This window comes from Apis laboriosa, unplaced genomic scaffold (assembly GCF_014066325.1).
Source record: "Apis laboriosa isolate Shangri-la unplaced genomic scaffold, ASM1406632v1 scaffold28_cov147, whole genome shotgun sequence".
NCBI classification, from domain to species: domain Eukaryota; kingdom Metazoa; phylum Arthropoda; class Insecta; order Hymenoptera; family Apidae; genus Apis; species Apis laboriosa.
In genome coordinates this window covers 445,429-473,099 of record NW_025222687.1, presented here as the reverse complement: position 1 = coordinate 473,099, position 27,671 = coordinate 445,429, and the positions used below count along the sequence as shown (strand labels likewise).

Here is a 27,671-nt window from a genome sequence, read left to right as displayed (position 1 = left end):
TTATATATTAAAAATATAAGATTCATTTATTTAAATATAAACTATTTATTTTTGAATTGATATTTTTAAATTTTCTTATTAAATATTTATGATATATATGACCTTTATATATTCATTTTTCATTATTGATATTATATTTTATATTAAATTTTTGAACACATTATTATAAAAAATTAATAAGAAATACTGTTAATTTGATTATAATTAATATTTAAATAAATTTTTTTTTTAATTTAAGTAAATTATTCTATTTTAATTATATATTCTATTGTTTTCATTATTTTAAATAATATTCTATTTTTTAAAATTTTAATTAATTACGTAATCAATATATAATATAAATTATTCATATATGTTAGTATTATTGAACTTTTGAAATATTCCTTAATAGTTAATTAATTTATTTTCATTTTAAATTTTATTTTCATTGCTTATCTATTCTATAGCGAAGAACTTTTAATAATATGATAATAATAAAAATATATTGAAAACAAGATAAATACTATATATAACATAATTCTATAACAATACATTATGTTTTCATTCAAATATTTATTTATAAATGAGGTGACATGACATGCGCCATGGAAAATAGGACATAGCAATGGCTTAAAGAAGAAGAAAAGATCGTGCATAACTATTACTTCAATTATTTCGATGCTCAATACGTTTTTCTATATTTTTTGTATGTCGAAAAACCGTTTTCCGTTTGAACATAATATTTGCAATTGTTCGAGATATGTACAAATTATATACATTCAAATGTTGTGTTTGAAATTACAATTCAAATGTCACCAAAGCAACAAAGAACTCGACATTCTCGATTCAAGGTAATTTTGATTTATATATGAAAAAATACTTAAATACATATAAAAAAATTTTTCAAAATTATGTGACAAATTATATGATAATTGTAAAAATAAATATAAAATTTATTGTTTATTAAATAATATAAATAATAAATTTAAATCAATGAAAAATAATAAATATGATGATTTTTTTATGAAAATATAAATATTATTTAAAATAATGTTTATATATAATTCATAATTTTTTTTATAGAATTATATATTAATAATATTTTACATTTTGAAAAAAATATCATAAATACTTATGTTACAATATTGAATATAATAATTTACTAATATGTCTTAAATATTTTTATATCATATCAAATGAAATAAATATTCCTTATAATTTTAAGGTGATAACTCCATTTCGATCATTAGTTCTTTGTGGTGAAAGTAGACAAGAAATGGAAGATTGGTTGAATGCATTAAGAACAGTAACAAAGAATTGCCCTCAGACAGATTCTGGAATTACAGAAATGCTTAATGGTAATCATCAGTGGTATGCAACAAGTCATGCAAGACCAACATATTGTAATGTTTGTAAAGATGCTCTTTATGGTAAATATAAATATTTTATTATATATTTTTATATATTTTAATTATATATTTTATTTATTATAATAATTTATGTACTTATTAAAATAAGTTTAAATAAATTTAATTTTTTAATTTTTACAACATAAAATTATATTTTAATAAGAATATATTATATTATAAAATAATTTAATTTTAGATAATAATAGATAAATAGATAATAAATAATTTTTGTTATAGTATATATATATATAGTATATAGTTTTATAATACTAAATTTAATTAATAAAAAATAAATATAATATAAAATATAATATATAATAATGAATATAATATAAGTAATATAAAAGATAATAAAAAATTATTATGTGTATAAATCTTAAATTATTATATGTATAAATTCATATAAATATTATTTTATCTTAATATAATAAAATTATAAAAAATATTAATAATTATAAGTATTATAAGTAATAATATATATAATATATATATTATATTTATATATTACAGGTGTTACTTCTCATGGTTTAAGTTGTGAAATATGTAAATATAAAGTTCATAAACGATGTAGTATAAAAGCAATAAATAATTGCAAATGGACCACTTTGGCATCTATTGGCAAAGATATTATTGAGGATAAAGATGGGGTATATGTAAAAAGATTATAAATTTATTATTATAATTCTGTTAATTCTTTTTCTGAGTTTTAATTGTTAAAATAAAATGAAATTTCTAATTGTTATGATAAGTGATATTTTATTATAGTTCTTGTTTTTTATTAAAAATAAATTATAATTATTATAATATATTTTATGAACTATTCTTATACAGAATATTACTATGCCTCATCAATGGATGGAAGGCAATTTACCAGTATCCTCAAAATGTTCTGTATGTGATAAAACTTGTGGCTCTGTACTCAGGTATAATATTATATTACAAATATATGCATAATTTAAATTTAAAATTTTTATTTTCTTATTATAATTATATAGGCTTCAAGATTGGAGATGTTTATGGTGTAGAGCTACAGTACACACAGCTTGTAGACCTGCCATGAGTGTTAAATGTCCATTAGGACCAGTTAAATTGAGTGTAGTTCCTCCTACAGCATTGCATAGTATAGGTGACATTATTTATAACATCTAATATTTTATTAATTATATTTTTTTATAGTTTAATTGTACATACATATTTAATGAATTTTTTTTAAGTTTTTTTTATAGAATCTATAACTATTATAGAAAATTTTCTATTTTTTTTAAAAAAAATGTTAGTATATATATTATTTTTACAATACAATAATTTTCAAAATTTTATAAAGAATGTAATAATTATTTTAGGTAGTGATGAAGCTTGGGAAGCTATAAGACCTACTGGATGCAGTCCACTTTTAGTATTTGTAAATAGTAAATCTGGTGACAATCAAGGTATTAAATTTCTTAGAAGATTTAAACAATTATTAAATCCAGCACAAGTATTTGATCTTATAAAAGGAGGACCAGGACCAGGGTAAAATATTTTATAAATTTCCTTATAATTTTAAATTATTTAAAAGTATAACTTATATAACTTTAATAATATTAACTTTAATATATAATTTTATAGGTTAAGATTATTTCGTCATTTTGATCCATTTCGTATTTTGGTATGCAGTGGGGATGGATCTGTTGGTTGGGTTCTTTCTGAAATTGATCGTCTAGGAATGCATGTAAGTAAATTAAATAAATAAATTAAATAATTTTTTTGCTTGATAAATTCTTGCTAATTGCATGAGATTATATTATGTAGTATACATTTATAGCTCTTGGCTATCAAATAATATATATATATATATATATTCTTCACTTTAAACATATTTATGCTATGCAAAAGCTCTACTGTTCTATATTAATATGCATGAAATATTTAAATTATAATTATTTATACATTTAGAAATCATAAAATTACTTTAAACAATGATTTGAGCTAAAACTAATACAGAAGTTTATCTTTTTATTATTAGCATGTTTGTATTTTATATTATTGTTTTATATTATTATTTTGAATGTTATATTATCTTATTGTCCAGTCGTAATCATCAATCAAAAAAATTTTGCTATTGTAATAGAAATTAAAATTATAATAAAAAAAAGTTATAAGCCTATCTTTTCTTTTTAATTATTTCTTTTTAATTTTGATTACTTATTTTCTTTAAAAAATTTAAAAATTATACGGTTATAAATTTTTTATTTTTATTTATTTTCTTATTATTTTTTTTTTAAATTTATATTTTCATTCATATATTTTAAATAATAAAAATTTATATTTTTATTATTGTATTTTTAAATTGAAAATATTATAAAAAAATAATCATATTCAATATATAATTTAAACTCAAATTTTATAAAAGTTAAAGAAATAAATATTTAAAATTAATTATTTTTTAAAATTATTAATTAATATTAAAATAAATTAACAGAGTATAATTTCATAAATATTACAAAAAGGTTAAGTATATAATAATGAAAAGCTTTCATATTTTAAATAGCATGGTGTGTCTTTTTTATAATTTTATTTCAGATGATACTGGTGTTTGTGCATTAGGATTCTTTGTATACATGAAGCTTCATTAACTTTATTTGTAGATGGTAAGTGTATGTTAAGCATGTAATTTTTGAAAATTTTTAATGTCTTATTTATATATATTACAAATATTTAAAAATCATATTATTATTTATATTTTTAATTTAGAATTTCATATTATAATTCATTTTAATTTTCTATTGTTTGAAAGTTAATTAATTTTAAATTTATAATTTAAATCAATATACAATTATAATTGTATATTTTTGATTTAAATAATTATTAATTTTAAAATTTTATTATAAAATTCGTAACTTTATGTTTTATATATTTTATTAAAGAATGTTTGTAAGATATAAAGTTTAAAAAATATATAAATTTATATAGGAAAATAATTATTTTATTTAAAAAGATACACTTGTATTACAATTGTTATGTATTGTTGCTAATTATAATATCTAATAAATATTGCAATGTTCAATAAAATTATAATATATATAAACAATATTAACAATATATATAATATATTGTTAATATGTAATATTAATAATATGCTAATAAAAAACATTACATATATAATATATATAAATTATATTAACAATATATATATAAAAAAATTTTTAAATAAAGTGAATAGTTATATTAATTATATTATAATATAAAAGATTTTTGAATAAAATTTTTTTCAAATAAATATTACATATGAATAGTATGATTACACAATTAATACAATAAACAAATGAATTTTGTTTATGAACATTGTTATACTGAACAACATAATATAAATTTAATAATAAAAATCATTCTACAAATATTAATTAATAAATAATACATTAAGTATTAATTAAAGGAATTTAAATTTCTTTTGCATTTATATGATTTCTGCATATTGAAAAATTATTAATTTAGTATGAAAATATATGGATTTATCGATTTTAAATTATCAATATATTGTTAATAATAAAATGTTTCTGATATCTATATAAAATATTTAGAAAATTTTTTCATTTAAATGTTTTTTTATTTAAATATTAAATATATAAATAAATAATGTTCACTTTAAAAAAGAAATAATACTTAATAGAAAGTAAAATTAAATATTTGAAGTTATGTATTAGAAACATATTGATATATTAATAGAATTCTTAATATTTATCATCCTTAAATATTTAATTATTTATAATTTATAATTTGAAAAATCAAACTCAATTAATTAATTATATATGATTGTACAAATTTATACTGCATTTAAAAAATTCACATACAATCTAACATGTATATAATTGTAATGTAATAAAATGTAAAATTCATTTGTTTAATTGTTTACGTATATATACGTGATTTACATTCGATTTACATATTCGTGTTTATTCTAGTCTTGTAGCCTTACTCTTTCAAAAAAAGGATAAAATTTCCCTAAATTTATCTTTTATGTTTCACTTATCTTATTATATTATTCAGTGTAATTAAGAGACTGGAGCAGTATTGGAACCAGTGGAATATGGATTAAAGTACAAAACAATACTCCCTATTATAACAATGGAATTAATTCCTCTGGATTTGGATTTGTAGTGGAATGCTGCACCAAACGATTCAAAAGGTGTGTGATTGAATTGTATAGTGTTCCATATAATTATAGATTGCAGTCATAGTGGTAATATAAAGTATAATTGCAAATGATAGCATTGAAAATAAATTTCATAAATATTAGTAGTATAAAAGATATAGGAATTTTAAGATTTTAAATCAATTTTAACAAAATTATATTAGATTTTTTAGGTTTTAATTTTACTTATAAAGAATACTTTATTAAATATTCAAAGATAAAAATCAAATCAATACATAGTAATTTATTCTTTTTTTTAACAATTTTTAATATTATACAGTTAACAAAATTTTGTATATTTGTCTTGGAATAAATATTGTTAATTATAAGTTTAATAGTATATAGATTTATATGTATTAAATTAATAGTTTTAGATTGTAACTACTTAGATGTTTTAATAATATTAGTAAATATTTAATCTATTTTATTATTAATTTATAATGCATAAATAAATTGTATTTTTTTTATAATATCAATTTTTAATAGATATGAAAAATATTATTTTAGTTTTTTTTATAATTTTTTTTTTTCATTGAAAAATATAACTTAAATATAACTATTTTGATAATCATTTAAGTATTTTTATTTTATTTCTTAAAAAAAAATTTTTTTTATGCTAAAGAATAATTTCTAAATCATATTTATTATATCTTATGTAATTATACTAATTACCACATACAAAATTTATACTATGGAACTAATAAAAATTTAATGATATCAATTCTAGAATGTGGCATTTGTAAAATTAATATTTATTAATTTTAACTTATTAATTATTTATTAATTGGATCTATGTGCGCAATGGTTTATTTAATATTATATTATATATAATCTAGATCAAAGATGATCAACTGATGATTTGCAAGCTACATGTGGCTTTTTTTATCCGTTTTTCTTTGTTACTCTATTATTTTGAAAATTTAGATTTGAAAATTAAACTATATTATGATTTGAGCAAATTTTACATAAAATAAAAATTACAATTTATAATAAACAAAATTATAATTTATTTTAATTCATCAGTTTTATCAGTTTTATTTTAAATATGATACATAAAATGATTATAAAAATATATGATTATAAAAATTAATTTTATTTTTCATCAAATTGAAAAGTTATTTAATTATTTTATCACTTAATGAAATAATTAAATAATTTTTTATTTTTATTAAAACTTTCTTCTTATTAAAAAAATGAAGTGAAAAATAATATAGATTTTTATATTAATTTTAATTTTAAATATATTGTATATTTTTTATATATATTTAAATAAATGTGTATGAGCATGAAGTGTTAGATGAGAGAATGAATAGATTGGTTGTATAATTTATAGTAAAGTTGGTCAAACCTGATCTAGGTAATCTAGAAAATAAGAATATGTAAAGTAATTTTAATTAAAATGTGTTTTTTAATGAAATTTTTTATTATTATAATATCTTGATTATTATCTTTTCTTATTATAACATTTTAATTTACAATAGAAATATTATTTTCTATTTTGGTAAAATATATTTTTAATATAATATTCCATAATTATAGTTTAGTTACATATTTATTTATATTATATATTTATAATTATTGTGAGATATTTTTTTATAAATAAAATTTTAAACATATATATTTTTTAAAATGATTTCATTCATTTTAATAATTATTTAATTTCATTTATGAAAATTAGTAGATATAATTAAATTTTCTATTTTTGCTTTTTTATAATGATAACATATAATAAAATATATTATAATTATTTCTATTTATTTCTATTTAAATTAAAAAATTAAAATTAAAAAGAAATCTTCATTCCTGATTTTATATCATTTAGTTATGTATTGTTATTTTAAATAAAGTATAAAGATTTAATTAAGAAAAAATTTTATAAAAAAAAGAAAAAAAACTAAATGATAATTTAATATATATGTTAAATATTAATTATTAATAATTATAACTATTATTGAAGGATAACAACTATTATTAAAAAATATTAATATTTTATAATTAAAAATAATATCTTTATTATAATTTTTATTGTAATTCCATGTGCAATAAAAGCTTTTTAGAAATTTAGAAATTTTTATTTTGTATATAATAAATAATTTAAGAGGAATAGAATTCTATTTGCACAGTAGATTAATAAATATTTTATATTTTATGTTTAAAATTTTTATTTTTATTGTAAGAAATAATATTTTTTTTGAATGTTTAATTATTGCTTTGCTTATTTGCAATGTATGCTATATAATAGATAAAAATATAACAATTTAATCCATATTTCTATATATTTCATTATATCAATATAAAAATAATGGATTGTAAATAATTAATATAATAACATATAATTTATATAGATTTTTTAAATGTGCATGTAATTTTTTAAACTTTAACAAAATAATTTTTTTTGCACAAAAATTTAAAATAGAAGCAGTGTCAAGTTGGAGTTCTACCATTGGGAACAGGAAATGATTTGGCACGTGTTTTGGGTTGGGGATCTTCTTGTGATGATGATGCTCATTTACCTCAATTATTGGAAAAATATGAAAAAGCAGGCACAAAAATGCTTGATCGATGGAGTATTATGACTTTTGAACGTAGTATATCTTTGCCATGTCCCAAAAGTGTTTTAAATCATCCTGATACTGTACAAAAATCAAATATTGCTAGTCAATATGAAGAGAATATTCTTACTCATATAACCAATGTTTTGGAATCAGATCAAGAAAATATAATTTTATCTAGTATTAGGTATGTATCTTCTACAAAGTGTATATAAATGTAAATTATGATATAAATTAAATTAATAATAATTTTTAAAAGTAAACTTTCTATATTTACAATTTATTATTTAAATTAATTTTATCCAGTTTATTTAGTCTTAAATAAAGTTATTTAATTAATTATATTTTTATTATATATTATATTTTATATATTTATATTTTTATTATATATTATATTTTATTATATTTTTATTATATTTATATTATACATTATATATTATTATAAAAAATATAATCTCTATTTATTAAAATGCAATGTAAAAGAAAAACAAAATCAAAAAAAAAAAATTATATTAATAAAATACTTATTTGCAGAATTTTATGTGATACAGTAAAAGATTTTGTAGCATATATAATGGAAAATATAAATTCAGAGGACCAACAAGTGGAAGAAAAATGTAAAATACTTCAGCAAAAACTTAATTTGTTCTTAACAATATTATGCAAAGAAGAAGAATATCTATCAACTGAACATGTAGATGATGTTGATAATATTAATTTAAATACTGAAATTTCTGTTTCATCTGATAATTATGAAAAAGGAGTACTAGAAAAGCCAGAGAAAGATATAACAAATTTAAAAAAAGTGCAAAAAAGAAAACAACTTGCAGATAAAGAAATTGTCATGTCAAGGTATATTAAATATTTATTTATTTAAAAAAAATATAAATAAAACTATTTATAACTTGTTGTAATTAATAAAATTATTATAAATTATATTATATTATATTATAAAATTATTATAAACATTTAATAAAATTTTAGAGCAAACAGTTTAAAGAGAACTGTAAGAAAATTTGTAGAATATGCTCAATTGGTTATAGATGATCAAATTAATATCAATTCAAAACATGGTACTAAAATAGCAAATACAAATAGTTCATTAGATGATAGTACAATAATAAATTCAATATTGAGTAAGTATAATTATATAAAATTTTTTAATAAATTCCTAATGTATTTTATTTTTTTATTATAAATATTTTTAATAATAAAAAAATAATATATCTTAGGCAAAAAAAAACAACTAGATATCCCTGGTTTAAAAGTAGATCATGTTGAAAGTTTATCTGTAGAAACACTAATAGAGTCTGTAAAAAGTACAGATTCAATATGTACTAGTCCAACTCCTAATGTAGCATCTTTAAGTCCTATACCAGATCTTAGAAGAGATTCTCAACCTGAAGAGATATTAACATTACCTGCTCCTGATGGTTTTGCTGATAGTAGGCGAAATAGTGAAAATTTACCACCAGGGTAAATATTGTAATTTTTGTATTATATAGAAAATATTAATAAAAATTAAATTAAATTTTTATTTATTATTTATTTTTTGAATACATGAAAATATTTATTATAGATATTCAAATATAATATATGAAGTTATATTTTATAAAAATAAATTCTAAAGTTATTATTTTTTTTTATATAAAAATTATTCTAAGAAAAAAATTAAATTTTACAAATTGAAAGATTTTTAATTATAAAAATAATAATATAATATATAAGAATAATAATAGCAAACATAGAAATAATATTTAGTGATAATTAGTTGGATTTTCTTTTAGTTCATTTAACTTTCATACCTCTATGATTCCTTGTATGGATAATGAACAAGAAACGGAAATACTTGAATCTAATGACCAACAAATATCTGATTCCAATAATATAGAAATTTCTTCAGAATTTCAAATTAGTGTTACAAGAACCACTTTTGATACAAGTTCACCTTCAGAAGATGGAACTACACAAGACATTTCATCTGATATAGATTCAATCCAATCACCAGAACATGAACAAAAATCAGGAAATAAAGTTAAAATGGAAGCACTTAGAGGTAAATTCTAATAGTAATCATTGAAATAAATATTTATAATTTTTGTTACAAATACTTAAACTTGACTTTATTCAATATTTATATTAAAATACTATTCAAATATAATATCTTAAAAATTATTTGTTTAAATTATTTGTCATTATTTTAAAATTTGTTTATGATATAATATTTTTTTATATTTCACACTATTTTTAATATAATTATCATAAAAATTTTTATTATAACAATCTTGCTTAATAATTCATAGTATATAAGTAAATCAAATCATTTTTATTAATGATAAAATGTTATAGTTATAATTGATAGTTATAATGAATATTTAAATATATGTATATTTATATGTATATTTTCATATTATATTTTATACTTTATTTATATATATATATTATTTCAGCATATATAGGTAGTGATACATTTGATTCCGAAATTAGACATATTGATTCTCCTGATAATTCAGAAATGATCACTAGTGAATTACAAAATTCTGAAAGCATAATAGGACAAGATTTAACTAGTATTATAAATGGAGAAGAATATGATTCTGTAAGAGAATATTTAGAAAATGAATTAGAAAATACTGATATTACAAATGAAATTGCTAAACGATCATTTAAGAAACCAACAAAATATTCTACTGTTATAGAAATGGAGGTAACAATTAATACTAATAATATAATATATTTATTAATATTTTATAATTAAGTTTATTTTTATGGAAGAATTTATATTGTTGTTTTAATATATATTAATATAAATATTATTAAAATTTATTCAATTTTTATTAGAATAAATTTAAGTATAAAATGGGATCAACAGAACAAAATGTAAATAAAGCAAATAAATTTAAAGAGCAAGATGGTAAGGCATCTGATTTATTACGCCCTGTATGTTGCTTTACTGTATCTTCGGATACTACTCCAACAAATGAAAAACGTAATAGCTTTCCACCCACAATAAGTGTTATAATTAATCCTCCCAGTCCATCAATGTCAATTGAAAGTCAACATGATTCAGATGCAGAATATAAAATGAATCCTTATTTAAGACGACATACTGACGAAAGTATGGAAAGATGTAAGTTAATGTTTAAATTTTTATATTTAAATTCATATAATTTTGTAGTAATGATTATGTATAGCAATGATTAATAATAATGATTATAGATAATAGATGATAAATTATAGATGAATGCATAATTTTTAATTTAAAACATGTTTGTTTTTTTTATTATTATTTATTCTTATTACTTATTATTTATTCTTTGATATATCAAAACAAAAATAGTTTTTATCATAACATGCAAAAAAAAATTTAATTATTGTTTATTAAATTCAAATAATAAAAAATATGTACATTACATTAAAAAACAAATGAAAAGATGTATGAATTTCTTAAAAAGCTTCTAAAAGTTTTATTCTAAATTTCTTGCACCTATGATTGATATTTTATATATATGATTGAAATTCATTTTATTTAATATTAATAAAAAGCAAAATAATATCTATATAATTTAAAAAAAAAAATTTGTAAAATTTCATATTATTCATTCTATATATTTATATTTGCACTCTATATGCATATATTTAAAATTTTTTAATAAATATTATTGATAATTTTTTTTAATAAATATTCTTTTAAAAAATTCATAATATTACTTAAAGCTTTTTTTATAAGTTATTTGTTCAATATGTTCAATATATAAAAACTTGTAAAATTTTATTGTCTAATATAATTATTTTTTGATTTTATGAATGGTTAGTAAGTGTGGAATTACCTGAATTGGGTTTTTCTCCTCAAGCAACTCGTCGAATTAGTAGTGGAAGTTTGTTAAAAGCATCAGAAGTTGTTTCTTTAGCTGCTACAGCTGCAAGATTTGGTGGTTCTAATGCAAGTTTACGTCATGAAAGAGTCAAATCTGTTGATAAAACAGAAGATGTTAAGAAACTTCCAATTATCAATCCATTAGTTCAGTTACCTATGTGGCCAAGTAAGTAAATGTTTTAATATTTATGTAATTAAATTATTCTAAAATAGAATAATATAAAAATGTAAGATCCATTCTACATTGAATCAATCATATTTTAACTCGATTATCAAATATTTTTTTAAATTGAAATATAATGTATAACTATAAATTAGGAAAATTTTTAACATTGTATTTATATATATATTTTTATCATGGCCAATTTCAATTTAAAAACAAAAATTGCATTAAATAGCATAAACAAAAGAATATTCTTTCATAAATTTTTTTATGATTAAAAGCAATAAAAATATTATTAATATTTTTATTAAAAAAATTATATATATGTAATATGTATATATAATTTATTTATTATTTTTTTGTAAGAATAATTGTAATAATTATATATTTTTTATGATATAACAATTTATATTTTATATCTTTATAGATGTTAGTGGAGGAACTGGACTTATTAGTCAAGCATTACTTGCAAATGCAGATGCACTTTGTGCTGCAGTATCACCATTGATGGATCCTGATGAAACATTAATGTAAGTTATATACTAAAGAATACAATAAAATAAAATATTAATTACAAATAATATTGATAAATGATTAAAATAATTTTTTTTTAATTTTTATAGGGAAGGTTATTTTGAACGTTGTGTTATGAATAATTATTTTGGAATCGGCATTGATGCAAAAATTAGTCTTGATTTCCATCATAAAAGAGAAGAACATCCTGAAAAATGTCGATCACGAGCAAAAAATTATATGTGGTATGGTGTATTAGGATCCAAACAATGGTTACAAAAAACATATAAAAATCTTGAACAAAGAGTACAATTGGAATGTGATGGCCAACGAATACCATTACCTTCCTTACAAGGAATTGTTGTATTGAACATTCCAAGGTAAAAACATAAAAATAAAATATAATAAAAACATAATAAAATATTTTCATTAATGTTTCATATTTATAAAAATATATTTTCCAGTTTTATGGGTGGTACAAATTTTTGGGGAGGCACAAAAGAAGGAGATTTATTTTTAGCACCTTCATTTGATGATCGTATATTGGAAGTTGTAGCTGTATTTGGTTCTGTTCAAATGGCTGCATCACGACTAATTAATTTACAACATCATAGAATTGCACAATGTCAAACAGTTCAAATTAATATTTTGGGTGATGAAGGAGTACCTATACAAGTTGATGGAGAAGCTTGGATTCAACCTCCTGGTATTATACGTATTATACACAAAAATCGTATGCAAATGCTTTATAGAAATAGGGTAAATATTATTAATTTAAAATTATAATGACAATATGCGTCAATAAATATAGTTTAAAACATAATTTGTTTTTTTTTTTTATAATATAGGCACTTGAAACATCTTTAAAAACATGGGAAGAGAAACAACGCACTACACTCAATGCAATATCCCAATCAATATCAACTTTAAGCAGTACACAATTGCAATCACAACCTAAACTTCTTCAAGTACATAATAAGCCAACACATTTAAATGAGGAAGAAATGTATATTCTATTGGGATTTATTGAAGTGGTTACAACTTTAGTTAAATGGGTTAAACTTCTCATTATATCACATCCAAGTTTAGAACCAGATTTATATCAAGTTGCAGCACGAACAGCACAGGCACTTGAACAAGTTCATCCAGATGGAAAAATTTTGCAAGGAGTTAGTAATTTCTTATTTTATATTTATAATTCACTTATAATTATTTTTTAATATAAATAATATAAATAAATATTTTTTAAAATATTATATTTTTTTATTATTATTAAATTGTAAAATATATTCTTTAAATAAATTAATGAAAGAATTATTATTTATATTTATTATTTATATTTAATATTTAAATATATTATTTAATTATTAATATTACTTATTATTTATTATTACGTATTTTTTAAAGAAATATATTTTTAATAATTTAATTTCCATTCAACAGATTAATTTAAGACCAGTAGTAACAGAATTGGTGTCAAGTGCAAGACAACTTTATGAAGACTCATGTGAATTACTCAGAGATAAAGCACATAATTTAGTAAGTAATAAATTAACATTCCTTTCACTGTTGTACTTTCGCATATCGCTATTTGAGATTAAAATAAACTATAAAATATAATAAATAATAAAATAAACTATACAATATAGAATTTTGTTTATTATTTATTTATTTTATTATTTTTTATTTATTATCAGACTATAAGATCAAAGTAATGAAGAATAGACAAAAGAATTTCTATATTACTAAATTTAATTTGTACACTACAATCGACAATCAAATAATCAACAGTGAAAGGGTTAATTCTTTTTTATATATCAATAAAATTTTTAATAACTTTCTAAATAAAATTTATAATACAGAAATTACGAGAAGACTTAGAAAATAAACTTTCATTTTCTTTGGCCAGTATGGAACAAGAATTAAAAAAATGTACATTTGATGAAGGAGGTACAAGATTAGTATATTTACAAAACTTACCATCAGATGAACAGGTATAAAAAATTTTTAATTTAATAACATATTTTTTAAATCTTTAAATATAATTTATATAATTAGAACATACTTATATAATAATATTTATGTAATTGTTTATATATAGGGAGATAAAAAGAATCGTCATAGAGGTTTGTTCTGGTTGAAGTTTCGACGTTCAGGAATTAATTCTGGAACAAATCTCGCTCGAGATCAAGTTACTACATGGGGCGTACAAGAAGTATGTTGCTGGTTGGAAAATCTACAGTTGGGTGAATATACCGAAAAATTTATTTCTCACGATATAAGAGGTAGGGAGTTATTATCATTAGCTCGTAGAGATCTCAAAGAACTTGGTATTATTAAAGTAGGACATGTTAAACGAATCTTACAAGCTATCAATGATCTAAATAATTAAATACATGACATTTATTTAAATATTTAATATTTAAAACAATACAATTCATTAAAAGTATTAATTAATTAAAGTAGTTAGTAATTAAAAATATAAAATATACAATCAAACAAAAATAAAATAAAATGTTATGCCAGTTAATAACTATCTGGATGCTATTAACATAAATTTAAAAATATATATAGATACAAATATATATTATTTAAAAAATAGGAAAAAGATTATACAATTAAAAATTATGTGTAACAATATGATATGAAGATAGAATATAAAATATAAAAATATAACATGAATATTCTAATAAAAAGGGGCACTTAGTGTGACACAGCAATGTTATATAAAAATTATTTTCTACACTGCTGTATTTAATAAAATAATATTACTTGTGCCAAACTGTTGAACTGATTCTATGTCAAAAGACAAATAATTATACAAGAACTTTAAAAAAATTTTTAAGTTTTTAAAAATATTAATATAATATATTATAGACATGTCTAATAAAATAATTCATATTATATATTATTAGATATGAGCATAATATTAACAATGCATTTATTAAACAAAGATTTAAATATTAAATTAAATTAAAAATTATAATTTAATTAAGAATTAAAAATTATATTTATTCTTTTTTATATTATACAAAAATTAAAGACTTGAATAATACTATATTAATATAAATTATTATATATAAGTTTAAAAATATGTATTATATTATTATATTTATTATATTTAACTTATATTTAGAATTTCAGAATATCATATTAAATTTACTTATAACAGTATTAATGTATTTGAAAACTACATTCTAAATTTAAATTTGAAATAAGTCAATTATGTTATTTACATAAATATATTCAATTTACAATTATTTTATTTTGATTTTTCTGTGCAAAAATAAAATGTGTATGTATATGTATAAATATTAAGGAAAAACTACAGTATTTATTAGAAAATAATATTTGAAATTTATAGCTTTTTAATAAAATTAATAATTTAAAATTAATATAATTTAGTATTTTCATATGACAGTTAATTTGTCATTAAAATAAAAATAAAGATAAAAATAAAAATAAAAAATATTTAAAAAATTTATGATATGTATAAATTAAAATTTATTAATAATAATTACAATATAAATTTTAGAATTCTTTTTTGCAGTTAATAGATATATGTATGTAATAAAATGAAAAATATAATTTTTTATATGTCACTTTTTATATTTCATATTTTGAACTTAAAAAATTAAAAAGAAAATTCTTAAATTACTATTTAGCTATTGTTAGTTATATATATCTAAATATAATATATTTTATTTTATGAAATTTATTTGACTTTTCTTTATCTATATTTATGTATATTTATGTATATTTGTTTGAATTATTTTATAGACATCATTTAGCAATCATTTTAATTATTATATCGTTAGTTTGTTATTCATTTCTTACAATATTGAAGAAATCTTTTTTTATTTACTTAAAATTAAAAATTATTATAAATTATAATATATAATTATTATAAAAAATTATAAAATTAAATTTTATAAAAATTAAAATAAATCCTAATATGTTAAAAAAAACCAATAAAGTGGTTTTTTCAAATAAATTGAGTTTGCTACTATTTGTGATTTCAGTTAGAAAATTTTTATTTTATCAATAATAACAATAATAATAATAATAATAAATTTTTATAATTGTAGTTACATTTGTAGCAAATTTTTTAATTTTGTTTATTATATAATTTATAATATATATTTTGTTTTTAAATATTGTATGTAATAATAATTTTAAAATTTGAAAAATAAAATTATAAATATTTTAAAAATCATTTACAAATTTTATTAAATTAATAGTACTTCTAAACAATGAATATAAAGAACTAATGAAAAATATTTATTGAACAAAATAAATACATAACAATACATATTTAAAGTATGAAAAATAAAGTAAGATTATAGTGCTATGGATTATAAAACTTGCAATAATTGCATATTTAATTTTGTGTTACAAGTACAAAAATTAAGATAATAAATTAAAATAATTTAAGATCATAATTATTACTTGTTAGATTAACTATTATTTATATTTAAAATTACATTTAATGTATTAGTATGCTATAATTTAAGTATATACAGAAATGTATATAGCTATAAATCCTTATTTATATATATTAATAATTTATATAATCTTATATATATAAAATATATATATGTACACATATACATACACATATATATAAAAATAACACACTGTGTACATAAAGTGCTCTGCAATTTTTGTATCATCTAGTGTTTTACGTTTAAATCTTCAATTAAATTAAAAAGCGCTTAAGAAAACATTTTTAACACAATCTAACATAATTAAATGAAAGTGAAGTTCTTATAATCATATGATAAGAGTTTTGAAATAAATAATAATTAAGATGATAATAATAATACTGATAATAATAAAGAAAAATATGTATGAAATACCTGCCAATGGCAATAAAAATATCATGTACAAATTTAACAAAAAACTTAAAAAATTTTTTAAATGTATTATAATTTTTTTGTTGCTATGTTAAAATTATATTATTATGTTAAGCATGTTAGCACGCGATTGACAATTAAAATTCAGATATATATCTATAAGATTTCTATAACATTACATTTATTAAATTAATTAATCAAGTAATAGAAATTAATTAATTTAACTTTGAAATAATTTATTATAAATAAGCTCATGTAACTATTAATATTATTATTAGTAATTATTATTATTGCTGCTATTACTTTTACTATTAATTATTTTAAATACAAAAAAAGAAATCACTATCTTTTAGAACTATCTGTGGCTAAATTGTTGAAGTTTAATATTTTTTTATTATATTGCTTTTGGTTCTTATTCTCACTTTAAAAAGAGTGAGAATTTAAAGATAATATTATCTCGAATAATATCTAGTTTCAAATTTATTCACTTCATAATTCACAGCATTTAATGCATTAATATCCATCTCTTATAAGATTAATGAGCATATATGATTCTTTGTGTGTATGAAAATGTGTGTATTGTATTATATTCAGTTTGGAATATATAATACGTATGCATAATATATATACATGTGTGCTTGTGTGTTACATGAAATGTGTTTATATTTGTATGTATTTATAAATGTTTTGTACATATATTATTAATAATTTCTGTATCCATATTATATATATTGCATTATTATATTATATCATACTTTATAGTTTACATTTATATTTATATTATTATTACACTCCATTATTAATTTTAAAAAATTTTTGATGTTGCAACTAATTTGATGATTTAATCAGTAATGCCTCATTAATTATAAATTAAAAAGAAGATTATATGTATCAAAACTAAGATTATAAAATTCTATTTTAAAAAATTATGAATAGCTATTAATATAAGTAGAATATTATTGCACAAATATTAAAAGTATACGAGTAAATTATTATTTTACACATTCTTCAATCCTTAATTCTAAATATTGATGAAGATATCTATGATATGTTAATAGAGTATAAATTGACGAAGTTTAGAGTATAAATTGACTATCACATTGCTTTGTATATATATATATATCTTATCATTGATCTCAGTATTCATATTTTTTTTTTATTTATATTTAATATTTTTTTGTCAATATGATGTGATGCGACGTTAAGCTTATTAAATAAAAAAAAAATTAAATCATAAATTTATAATAATAATTTTAGAGATATTTTAAGTTGCTATAAATAACTATAAAAATGTTAAGAAAAACACGATTTATAATAATTGATTAATAATGATAGGTCTCATCTGCTTAAATTTATAAATAATATATTAATAGTTATTTTCTAAGCTTCTTGAATTAATATTTTTAGTAAATATTTCATATATCACAAGTTACAAGATACCAATACTAATAAATTCTCTTACATAATAAATTTTATAATGAAATAAATGAAGCTTTATAAATATATTTGATAAATTTTAAATCTAATTGATCTATTTAATGTAAAATCATAAAATTTACAATCTATAATTTGTAACTCATATTAATTATTAATTAATAAATTATTGTGTAAGAGAATCATATTTATTCTTTTTATTATAATAATATATTAATGCATATATACATAATATATATACTTAATATGAATATGTGAAATGCATTAAATATATTGTAAAAATATATATAGAAAATTTATGTACAGAATCTTGTATATACATAGTCTATATACATGTATAATTGTAATTGTACATTATGTTACAATTATACAATAACTAAATCCTTTTGAAATGATATTGTAATTTTAATCTTAATAGTCTTTTTTAGATTAACAATCTATGATTAACAATCAATTTATTATTTTTCATATTTATTTGTGTTTAAAATTAACAGATAAATATATAACAAATAATATATATTTAATCTATAAATGTTTTCAATACAATCAAAATTTTAAAAATATTAAAATATTTAAAATAATTTTTTAACATAAAAAATTGTCACATATGTACATTACATATTACATTTATTCTTACAAATAATAAGTTTTTTATTAATAATATAATTGAATGAATATTTCTTTATAATATGTGGTGATTAAAAAAACAATTTCTCCAATAATTCTATTTTTTTTTTAACAAAAATTGGAAGTATTATATGATTCAATCTATTAACTCAAAAAACAAAAAAAGAACAGAAGTTAAACTGTTTCTCATTCTCATTCTCATTATATTATATTTATCTTTTTACAATATAAATATTAATGAAATATTGTTAATAATATACTTATGGAATTTTTTTAAATTGTATAATTCGATATATATTATGCTTTCCTTTTAAATATCATCAAATGCTCAATTTATAATACAAAATGAAATTAATTCTCTCTCTCTCTCTCTCTCTCTCTCTCTCTCTCTCTCTCTCTCTCTCTCTCTCTTGCTCGCGCGCACGTTGTGTGTGTGTGAGTGAGTGTGTGTTAGATTTCAGTGTAATTTGCAAGGACAAAAGTGCCTATCTTAGATTTTCTAATCATAATATATAAACAATATTTAATTAGTATTTGATTAATTTATTATTATTATTCAATCTTATACTATTCATTCCAATAAAAATCTTATATTTAATTTATAAACAGTTATAAAAATAATTTGCATGTGATATTTATTTAAGATTACAATAAAAATTATAATTTACATATTTAATAGATAATATTATAATAATATTATATATATAATGTTAAACAATCAGTTGTAATTTCTACTACTTGTATACTTAATATTTCTGAAAATACTTAATGAGAATAAATTATATAATAATTATAATGCATATATTATGTGATAAAAAATAATGAAAAAGTATGTACAATTTAAAGAGAGATAGTTTAAAGATTTTGAAAAATTTATTTCATTTTAGATATTATATATTTATGTTTTATTTTTTTAGTTTATTTAAATATTACTTTCCTTTTTATATAATTAATTTAATTTATAATATAATTTAATATAATTAATGAATAATTGATAAAATTGATATTGATTAATAAAAAATAAAATTAAATGAATAATAAAATTATTTTTATTTTATATTTTTGGAAAATGTTTTTATTTTATTGTATAAAATATTAGTTTGAAATTTATAATAACAAATATAAAATATTTTGAAACATTCTTATATAAAAAGATTTATATAAGAAGATATTATATTATCTAAAATTGCATGAAGAAATATATCTCCTATGCATTCAACTAGATTCTTTCGAGTCTTGTTTTCAGAATGAATCTTAGATTAAATTATAATGTACGATTATTACATACAACTCAATTCCAAAATTTATATATTACGTATTTTCAAAATTTCATCCTTGTTATAAATGATATTAATAAATTCATATAATTACGTATTATATAACTCTTACATATGTTACAATTCTTTTTATTATCATAAATGTTTTAAAGAGATCATTTATAATGTAATAGTTTTAAGTATATACTGTTAATACTTTTTTTACAATAATCAATTATATTTAAAAATAACTTTTTCTAAAATTATATACAAAATAGACAAAGTGATGGGTCTCATTCATCAGAAAAGGAAAAAAAAATTTTATTACATTCAATTCAATTTTTTTAGAAAATATCTTATTTAATTCAAATTTAATAAAAAAAGAAAAATATTAATTTCATTTATTAGTTATTTATAAAGTCAATTTTTAAAGTAAAGTATATATTTGTTGTTGAAAACTATATATTTAATATTTATATCTCTTCATCTTTCATTTTTGATGAAATCTATCACTTTCTTATAGTGTAATAGAATGATATTAATAGAATGATATTTTTAAATACATAATTCAGAAAAATATAATCATAATTTAAGAAAAGTGAAAGGAATAATACATTTTATTTTTACAATAATAAATTTTCCATATTAAAATATGGAATTATTTAAAATTTATTTACTTATTTGAAAATGGAACATATTTGCAAAATTAATTATAAAATAATATTCTTATAATAAATTTTATATTTAAAATAAGTTATGTAATAATTTTAAGAAATAATTTTATATTGTTACTTATTCTTCCTTATTGTCTAAAATTAATTTAATATACATAAATATAAATGTAATTATTATTTAAAAATATTTGTAAAAATTTTTTTCATTAGAATTTTCATATATTAAGAAAAATAATTTATGTTTTTATAAACTATTATCATATACATTATTTTAATCTTAAAAAAGTAACATTTAGTATTTATATCATTTTTATATAAATAATTATATATAAAATACAATAATAATATTAATATTAACATATTAATATTATGCATTAATATTAATATATTAATAATATAATATATAATAATTATGCATTAAGAATAAATTATAATATTCTTATAATATTAATATAATATATAATTATATAATATTAAAATTTTTATTCTTTCAATATGTAAGATATTCTCATTTATATCCTATATAATTTTTCATATATTTGATAATAAAGAATAAAAATGAAATTATATTGAAAATGAATATTAATCAAAATTTTATTTAAATTTAATTATTTAAATTTTTATATTTATATTTTTGTATGATTAAAGTTGTATATTTTTTTTGTATGTTTTAAAATTATATAAAAAATATACAATAATAATAAATATTTTAAAAATAGTTTCTTATAAATGAACTTAAATTCTATTTTTATTTTTTTTGTTTTTTTTTAGATAAAATGAAAGTTTGATAAATAAATTTTAGACAGCAATAATAATTTTTAAAAATATAATATTTTTATTTTTGTTCATAATAACTTTTAATAAACTTTAATAAAAAACTTTTAATAAAAAAAGTAATAATATTTATTATTAGTAATAATATTTATTTTCATGTTGCAATGTATTTGAATTAAATTAAATTAAATTCAAAAAAACAAATATCAAATATTTTTCATATTATCAATATTTTATTTTTTAGTATAAATTTACTATAAATTTATCTTTATATTTATATATAAAAAATATATATAATATAATATAATATAAAATAATATAAAAAAAAAAATACTATTCTTTATAAATATTACCATAGATAAATTTTAATTCATAATTCTTTTTTATTGTTTTGTTACAAAAGATTTAAAATTATATAAAACATCTGAATCCTATATATTTTTATTACTTCTTATATCTATTATTTCTTATAAATACAATTTATATATAAGTAAAAATGAAAATTGTTTAATAACTTATATATATATAAAATTAAATGCTTTTAAATATCTTTAAAAAAACATATGCTTCATAAATAAAAAAATTGACTAGATATTCAAAATTTTTATTCTATTTATTAATATATATATTTAGAATTATTTTTATTCTATTATTAATAAAGAGCAATCATAGTTGAAAAAGTATTCATTCACAACTATAATATTAAATTATAAATATATAACAAATTTATAATTTTTTTTTAAATTTTGATCACAATTTTATTTTTAAGAAATATAGCGTTTTATTCTTAATAATGTAGAATCTTTTCCTAAAATTTCCATCATTTCAGCTACTGGTGGACCTTCCTAAAAGTATTAAAATATGTTATGTAAAATAATTTTAGATCTATAAATCTATAATATTTTATATTTACTTTTAAACCACTAAGTATAAAACGTAAAAATTTCATCAATGTTGGGTAAGGAATTTTATGTTCATTAGCAAATTTTTTTAAATAATTATTTATCCATATATTATTAAAATTTTGAATGTCAATTTCAACCAATTTTTTTTTTATTATTTTAAGTGTATCTGTAAAGAAAAATGATTGCATATAAAATTTAATAAATTTAATTACATATAATATTTTTTGATAAATTTTTTAATAAATTATACCTAAATATTCTAAATAAGTAGTATCTAATGGTTTAGTTGGTACAATCCATAAAAAGCTTAAATTTGGAGATACAAGATCATCTAATTTTGATATTCTTTTTTGTGCCCATTTTAATATAGAAATGATATGATGTTCATCTAATTGTAAACTTTCATCAGTTTGCCTACAATAATGTTTAATATAATATTAAAAATATTTAAAAAATTTTAAATAAAAGAAAATAAAATAGGTATTAGATAAATTATGCATACCTATTTGAAAATGTTTCCATAACTAATTTTTTGATTCTTTCAATAAAAAATTTATTGTTTTTTTCATTTGCTAATAATTTTGTTATTTCTAGTCTATTAAACTCTAATAATCTTGGAGGTGAAAGTTTATTAGAATTTACTTTTATCTTAGAAATATTAAACTGTAAAATAATTAAAATAAAATAAAATACAGAGTGGAAAAAAAATATACATTACAATTTATATTAATTCAAAATATAATATTATAATATAATATTAATGGCCAATATATTACAAGAACACAGTACAAAAATTTAAATACTTGTTTAATCAATTCTTCATAACTGTCAATATAATGAGCACCTCCTTTATTATCAAAACCACCACCAGCATGAATAACATAGTTTAATACTGCTAATGGAAAAATTCCTTTTTTTCTAAAAGATTCTATATTTATGTCATTTTGTCTTTTTGATAATTTAGTTCCATCAGAATTTAATATTAAAGGTAAATGTCCATATATAGGTGGAGTCCAATTAAATGCTCTGTAATAATTATACTAATATTTATCTTCTACATATATAATTTACAATTTTACTTCATTTTGAAACATTTTTGATTAAATTATTATTTTAATAGTCTTAAAATCATTATATTTTTTCAAAATATTGTTCATATTGTTAATAATGAATTATTTTTAAATTAAAAAAAAAAGTTTAAAAAAAAAATAAAAATCTCTTAAGCCACTAAAATTTGAAATTTAATATCTCTATAAAATTTTATAAATTTGAAGAAGTATCATATCAAAGAAATTCTTCTATATATAAACTTTTCTATATATATAATATAATTATATAATATATATAATAAATAATAAAAATAGACATATTTTTGGTTAAAAATCGTTTTATTGAATATTAATAATTTATTAATATTAATATTAAAATTTAGTAATTTGCCTAAATATTTAATAAATATTTTCTATAAATATTGATAAAATAAAAGATAATATTAAGTGAATTATTTATAAATTTTATATAAATACTTACTTATACATCATTATGTGCTTAGGTGTAGATACTTGCCACTCAATTCCTCGTAATACATGAGATATTTCCATAAAATGATCATCAACAACATTTGCAAAATGATAAGTTGGATAACCATCTGTTTTAATAATAATTGGATCTCCTTCTCTTTTTGTGATATCAAGTTCTATTTTACCATATATTAAATCATTAAAATATTCTATTTCAGGAGATAACTATAAACATATAAATATTTAAAAATATAATTTAAAAAAATATAATATTATTAATGTGCCATATATCATATAATAGTAATATCATTTTTTTATACCTTAAATCTAATACAAAAAGGATCTCCATTATTAAGTTTTACTTTTATTTCATTATTGCTTAAATTTCTACATCTATTATCATATTTAGGCACTTGCCCACTTTTTATTGCTTCTTTTCGCAATAACTCCAATCTATTTTCTGTACAGAAACAGTAATATGCAGATTGATTGTCTATGAGCTTAAGCACTTGTTCTCTGTAATTTAATAAGTAATATATTGATAATATATTTTAATATATTTAAAAGAATATTAATAATAATAATAATATATATATAAAAAATTTTTTGATTAAAATTATGTGTCAAATTTAAATATTAAATAAAATTAATTAATAGTATATTAATTTTTAAAATGGTTTTCTTATAAAACACAAAAAATATTAAATATATTTATATATTTATATATATATTTTTCATATATTTCTATTATAATATTAATATTTGTTTTCTTAAATAATAATATCTATTTTTTTTATTGAAAACAATAATATAATTCTTTTAATTTTATTTAAATGAATTTTTAAATTTTTAATTTATATATAATTTATATATAAATTAAATATAAATATTATATTTATATATATAATTTATATATAAAAAAATTTAAATTAAAACTAAAACTAAAATAAATTATAATGATTATATTAAAATAGAATTTTCCTTACAATATTAATTTTTCTCTTTAATCTTTTTGCAGCTAAAATATAAACCATTACTTAATTATAATAATAATTATAAATATAAATAATTATTTAAATTATAATTATTTGAAATAAAATATAATTATATTTATTTGAACTTTATATTATATATGTTTTGTTAAATTTAAAAAAAAAATTTCAATGAGCTTTAAGATATAAAATATTATTATTATATTTGATAATTTTATAGAAAGATTTATATAATATAATATATAATTTTGTAATTTTATAAATATAAAATTTGTATTATATTTACATATTTGTAATTATAATAAAAAAATAGATTTAATATTAATTATTTGAATTGAATGATATGAATTATATCAATATATTATATCGTACTTGTATATTTCAAGTCGTTTCGATTGTATGTAAGGTCCTGCAGGTCCTCCTCTTATTGGATCCTCATCAGGTATAATTCCAGACCATAATAAATCATTTTGTATTTTTTTTATAGTTTCAGGTATGCATCTAGTTTGATCTGTATCTTCAATTCGTAAGATAAATGCACCATTATTAGCACGAGCAAATAAATAATTATATAATGCAGTTCTTAAACTTCCTACATGTAATAAACCTGTAATTATTTTTTATACATATTAAAATTATTTACTTCACAAAAAAATAAAATAATTATAAAATATTCATAAAATAAATAATAAAGATTTTACACACCAGTTGGACTAGGAGCAAATCTAACTCTTACTTGTACTTTTTTGATGAATCGTTTTTGTATAAATTGAACATTCACAATACGAAATATGTTATACTTCATACTTTAAACTGAATTATGTTAAAATTTTAAAATAAATTTCATTAAATATTGTTATATGTAAAATTATTTTATTTCATATCATACTACAGAAAGAGAAATATAAATTATAATTAATTTTAATTATAAAATATTTAATTATATTTATTCATTAAAGTTTACTTTTTATTTTCAATATTTCTGAAATGAACAAAAATTATTTACTAAAAATTAATTCACATAATTCAATTATACTTTCTTTTTCCATTTACATATATGAATATATATCGAATATATATTTGAAATAAATAAATATATATATATATATATACTTCTAATTTTATTAACTAACCTCAAAAAATCTTTTTGAAAAATATAAAAATACTTAACATTAACAATATTTATATATTTATATTAAATAATATTATTAAAAAAAATGAAATATAAAATTAATTTATATTAAAGAATAAATATAATTTGTTCTAATAATAGTTTCACAGCTTACTTCAAATACATATAAGCCGTTATGTTACATGACAATTGTTACTAACTAAATGCAAATATTTACTAGGAATTTTATTTTAAATTAAATTATTGTAAATTACGATTAAGCATAAATAAATTAATAAATAGTAAACCATATTTTTTTTGCTGAATTAATATTGTTAAAATTAATTATTCAAAATCAATCATTCTAGAGAAGAAAATTAGATTTTAAAATAAAATAATAATGTAATATTTAATAATGTATATATAATATATGTTATAAATAATATGTTATAAGTAATATATATATAATATAAAAATAATTTAATTTAACAGCATTTATTAATATATATTATTTATGACAAATAATTAAAATTAAAAATATATAATAATTAAATAAATTAATTAATTAAAAAATAATGGGATATGCAAAATATTTATTTGTCCTATAAGTAAATTAAAATTTATAAAAATAGATAGAAATTATTCTAGTACAAAATAAATGACAAATATTATGATAATAAATGAATGCAATTACAATCTGCAATATATTTTGATAAAATATAAACTTAAAATCAATTTTATATTATATTTATACATTTTGAAATTTTACCATTTCATATATTGCATATCTACTATTCATATTATCATATATTTAATTATGAAAAATACAAAATAACATAATATACTATTAAGAGAAAA

General features: G+C 17.1%; 2 protein-coding genes across 9 annotated transcripts; one reads left to right on the top strand and one right to left on the bottom strand.

Moving 5' to 3' along the window:
* The first annotated feature begins 592 nt into the window (after positions 1-592).
* LOC122714217 (diacylglycerol kinase eta) lies at positions 593-26,324 on the top strand. 8 transcript variants are annotated; one of them, XM_043935376.1, is made up of 24 exons: positions 593-830; positions 1,205-1,409; positions 1,899-2,035; positions 2,220-2,311; positions 2,384-2,514; positions 2,732-2,900; positions 2,997-3,099; positions 4,016-4,018; positions 7,976-8,298; positions 8,646-8,963; positions 9,096-9,247; positions 9,344-9,587; positions 9,899-10,167; positions 10,562-10,818; positions 10,953-11,241; positions 11,927-12,154; positions 12,579-12,681; positions 12,775-13,044; positions 13,129-13,423; positions 13,513-13,833; positions 14,108-14,203; positions 14,527-14,658; positions 14,766-14,910; positions 26,190-26,324. In XM_043935376.1, the coding sequence occupies exons 1-24, from the start codon at positions 789-791 to the stop codon at positions 26,210-26,212; spliced, it is 4,347 nt and encodes a 1,448-aa protein (XP_043791311.1). In that variant the 5' UTR covers positions 593-788; the 3' UTR covers positions 26,213-26,324. The 8 variants fall into 8 exon arrangements, with proteins under 8 accessions (XP_043791311.1, XP_043791309.1, XP_043791310.1 ...); XM_043935374.1 differs by lacking the exon at positions 26,190-26,324 and having other exon boundaries at positions 14,766-15,551; XM_043935375.1 differs by lacking the exons at positions 4,016-4,018; positions 26,190-26,324 and having other exon boundaries at positions 14,766-15,551.
* On the bottom strand, positions 22,869-26,605 carry LOC122714218 (probable glutamate--tRNA ligase, mitochondrial). Its single transcript, XM_043935383.1, has 9 exons — positions 26,408-26,605; positions 26,075-26,309; positions 25,031-25,226; positions 24,721-24,935; positions 23,994-24,216; positions 23,693-23,853; positions 23,441-23,604; positions 23,199-23,356; positions 22,869-23,130 (listed from the first exon to the last, which is right to left on the bottom strand). Exons 1-9 carry the CDS (start codon positions 26,505-26,507, stop codon positions 23,050-23,052), a joined length of 1,533 nt encoding a protein of 510 aa, XP_043791318.1. The 5' UTR covers positions 26,508-26,605; the 3' UTR covers positions 22,869-23,049.
* Positions 26,606-27,671: the final 1,066 nt, after the last annotated feature.

Excerpts from the sequence above, each read along its gene's own strand:
- LOC122714217 (XM_043935374.1), top strand. The coding sequence starts at position 789 with ATGTCACCAAAGCAACAAAGAACTCGACATTCTCGATTCAAG. Across the intron at positions 2,036-2,219 it reads TTATTGAGGATAAAGATGGG|AATATTACTATGCCTCATCA; the intron begins GTATATGTAAAA and ends ATTCTTATACAG. Across the intron at positions 11,242-11,926 it reads TGACGAAAGTATGGAAAGAT|TAAGTGTGGAATTACCTGAA; the intron begins GTAAGTTAATGT and ends ATGAATGGTTAG.
- LOC122714218 (XM_043935383.1), bottom strand. The coding sequence starts at position 26,507 with ATGAAGTATAACATATTTCGTATTGTGAATGTTCAATTTATACAAAAA. Across the intron at positions 24,217-24,720 it reads AAGCACATAATGATGTATAA|AGCATTTAATTGGACTCCAC; the intron begins GTAAGTATTTAT and ends TAATTATTACAG. Across the intron at positions 23,357-23,440 it reads TACTTATTTAGAATATTTAG|ATACACTTAAAATAATAAAA; the intron begins GTATAATTTATT and ends TTTTCTTTACAG.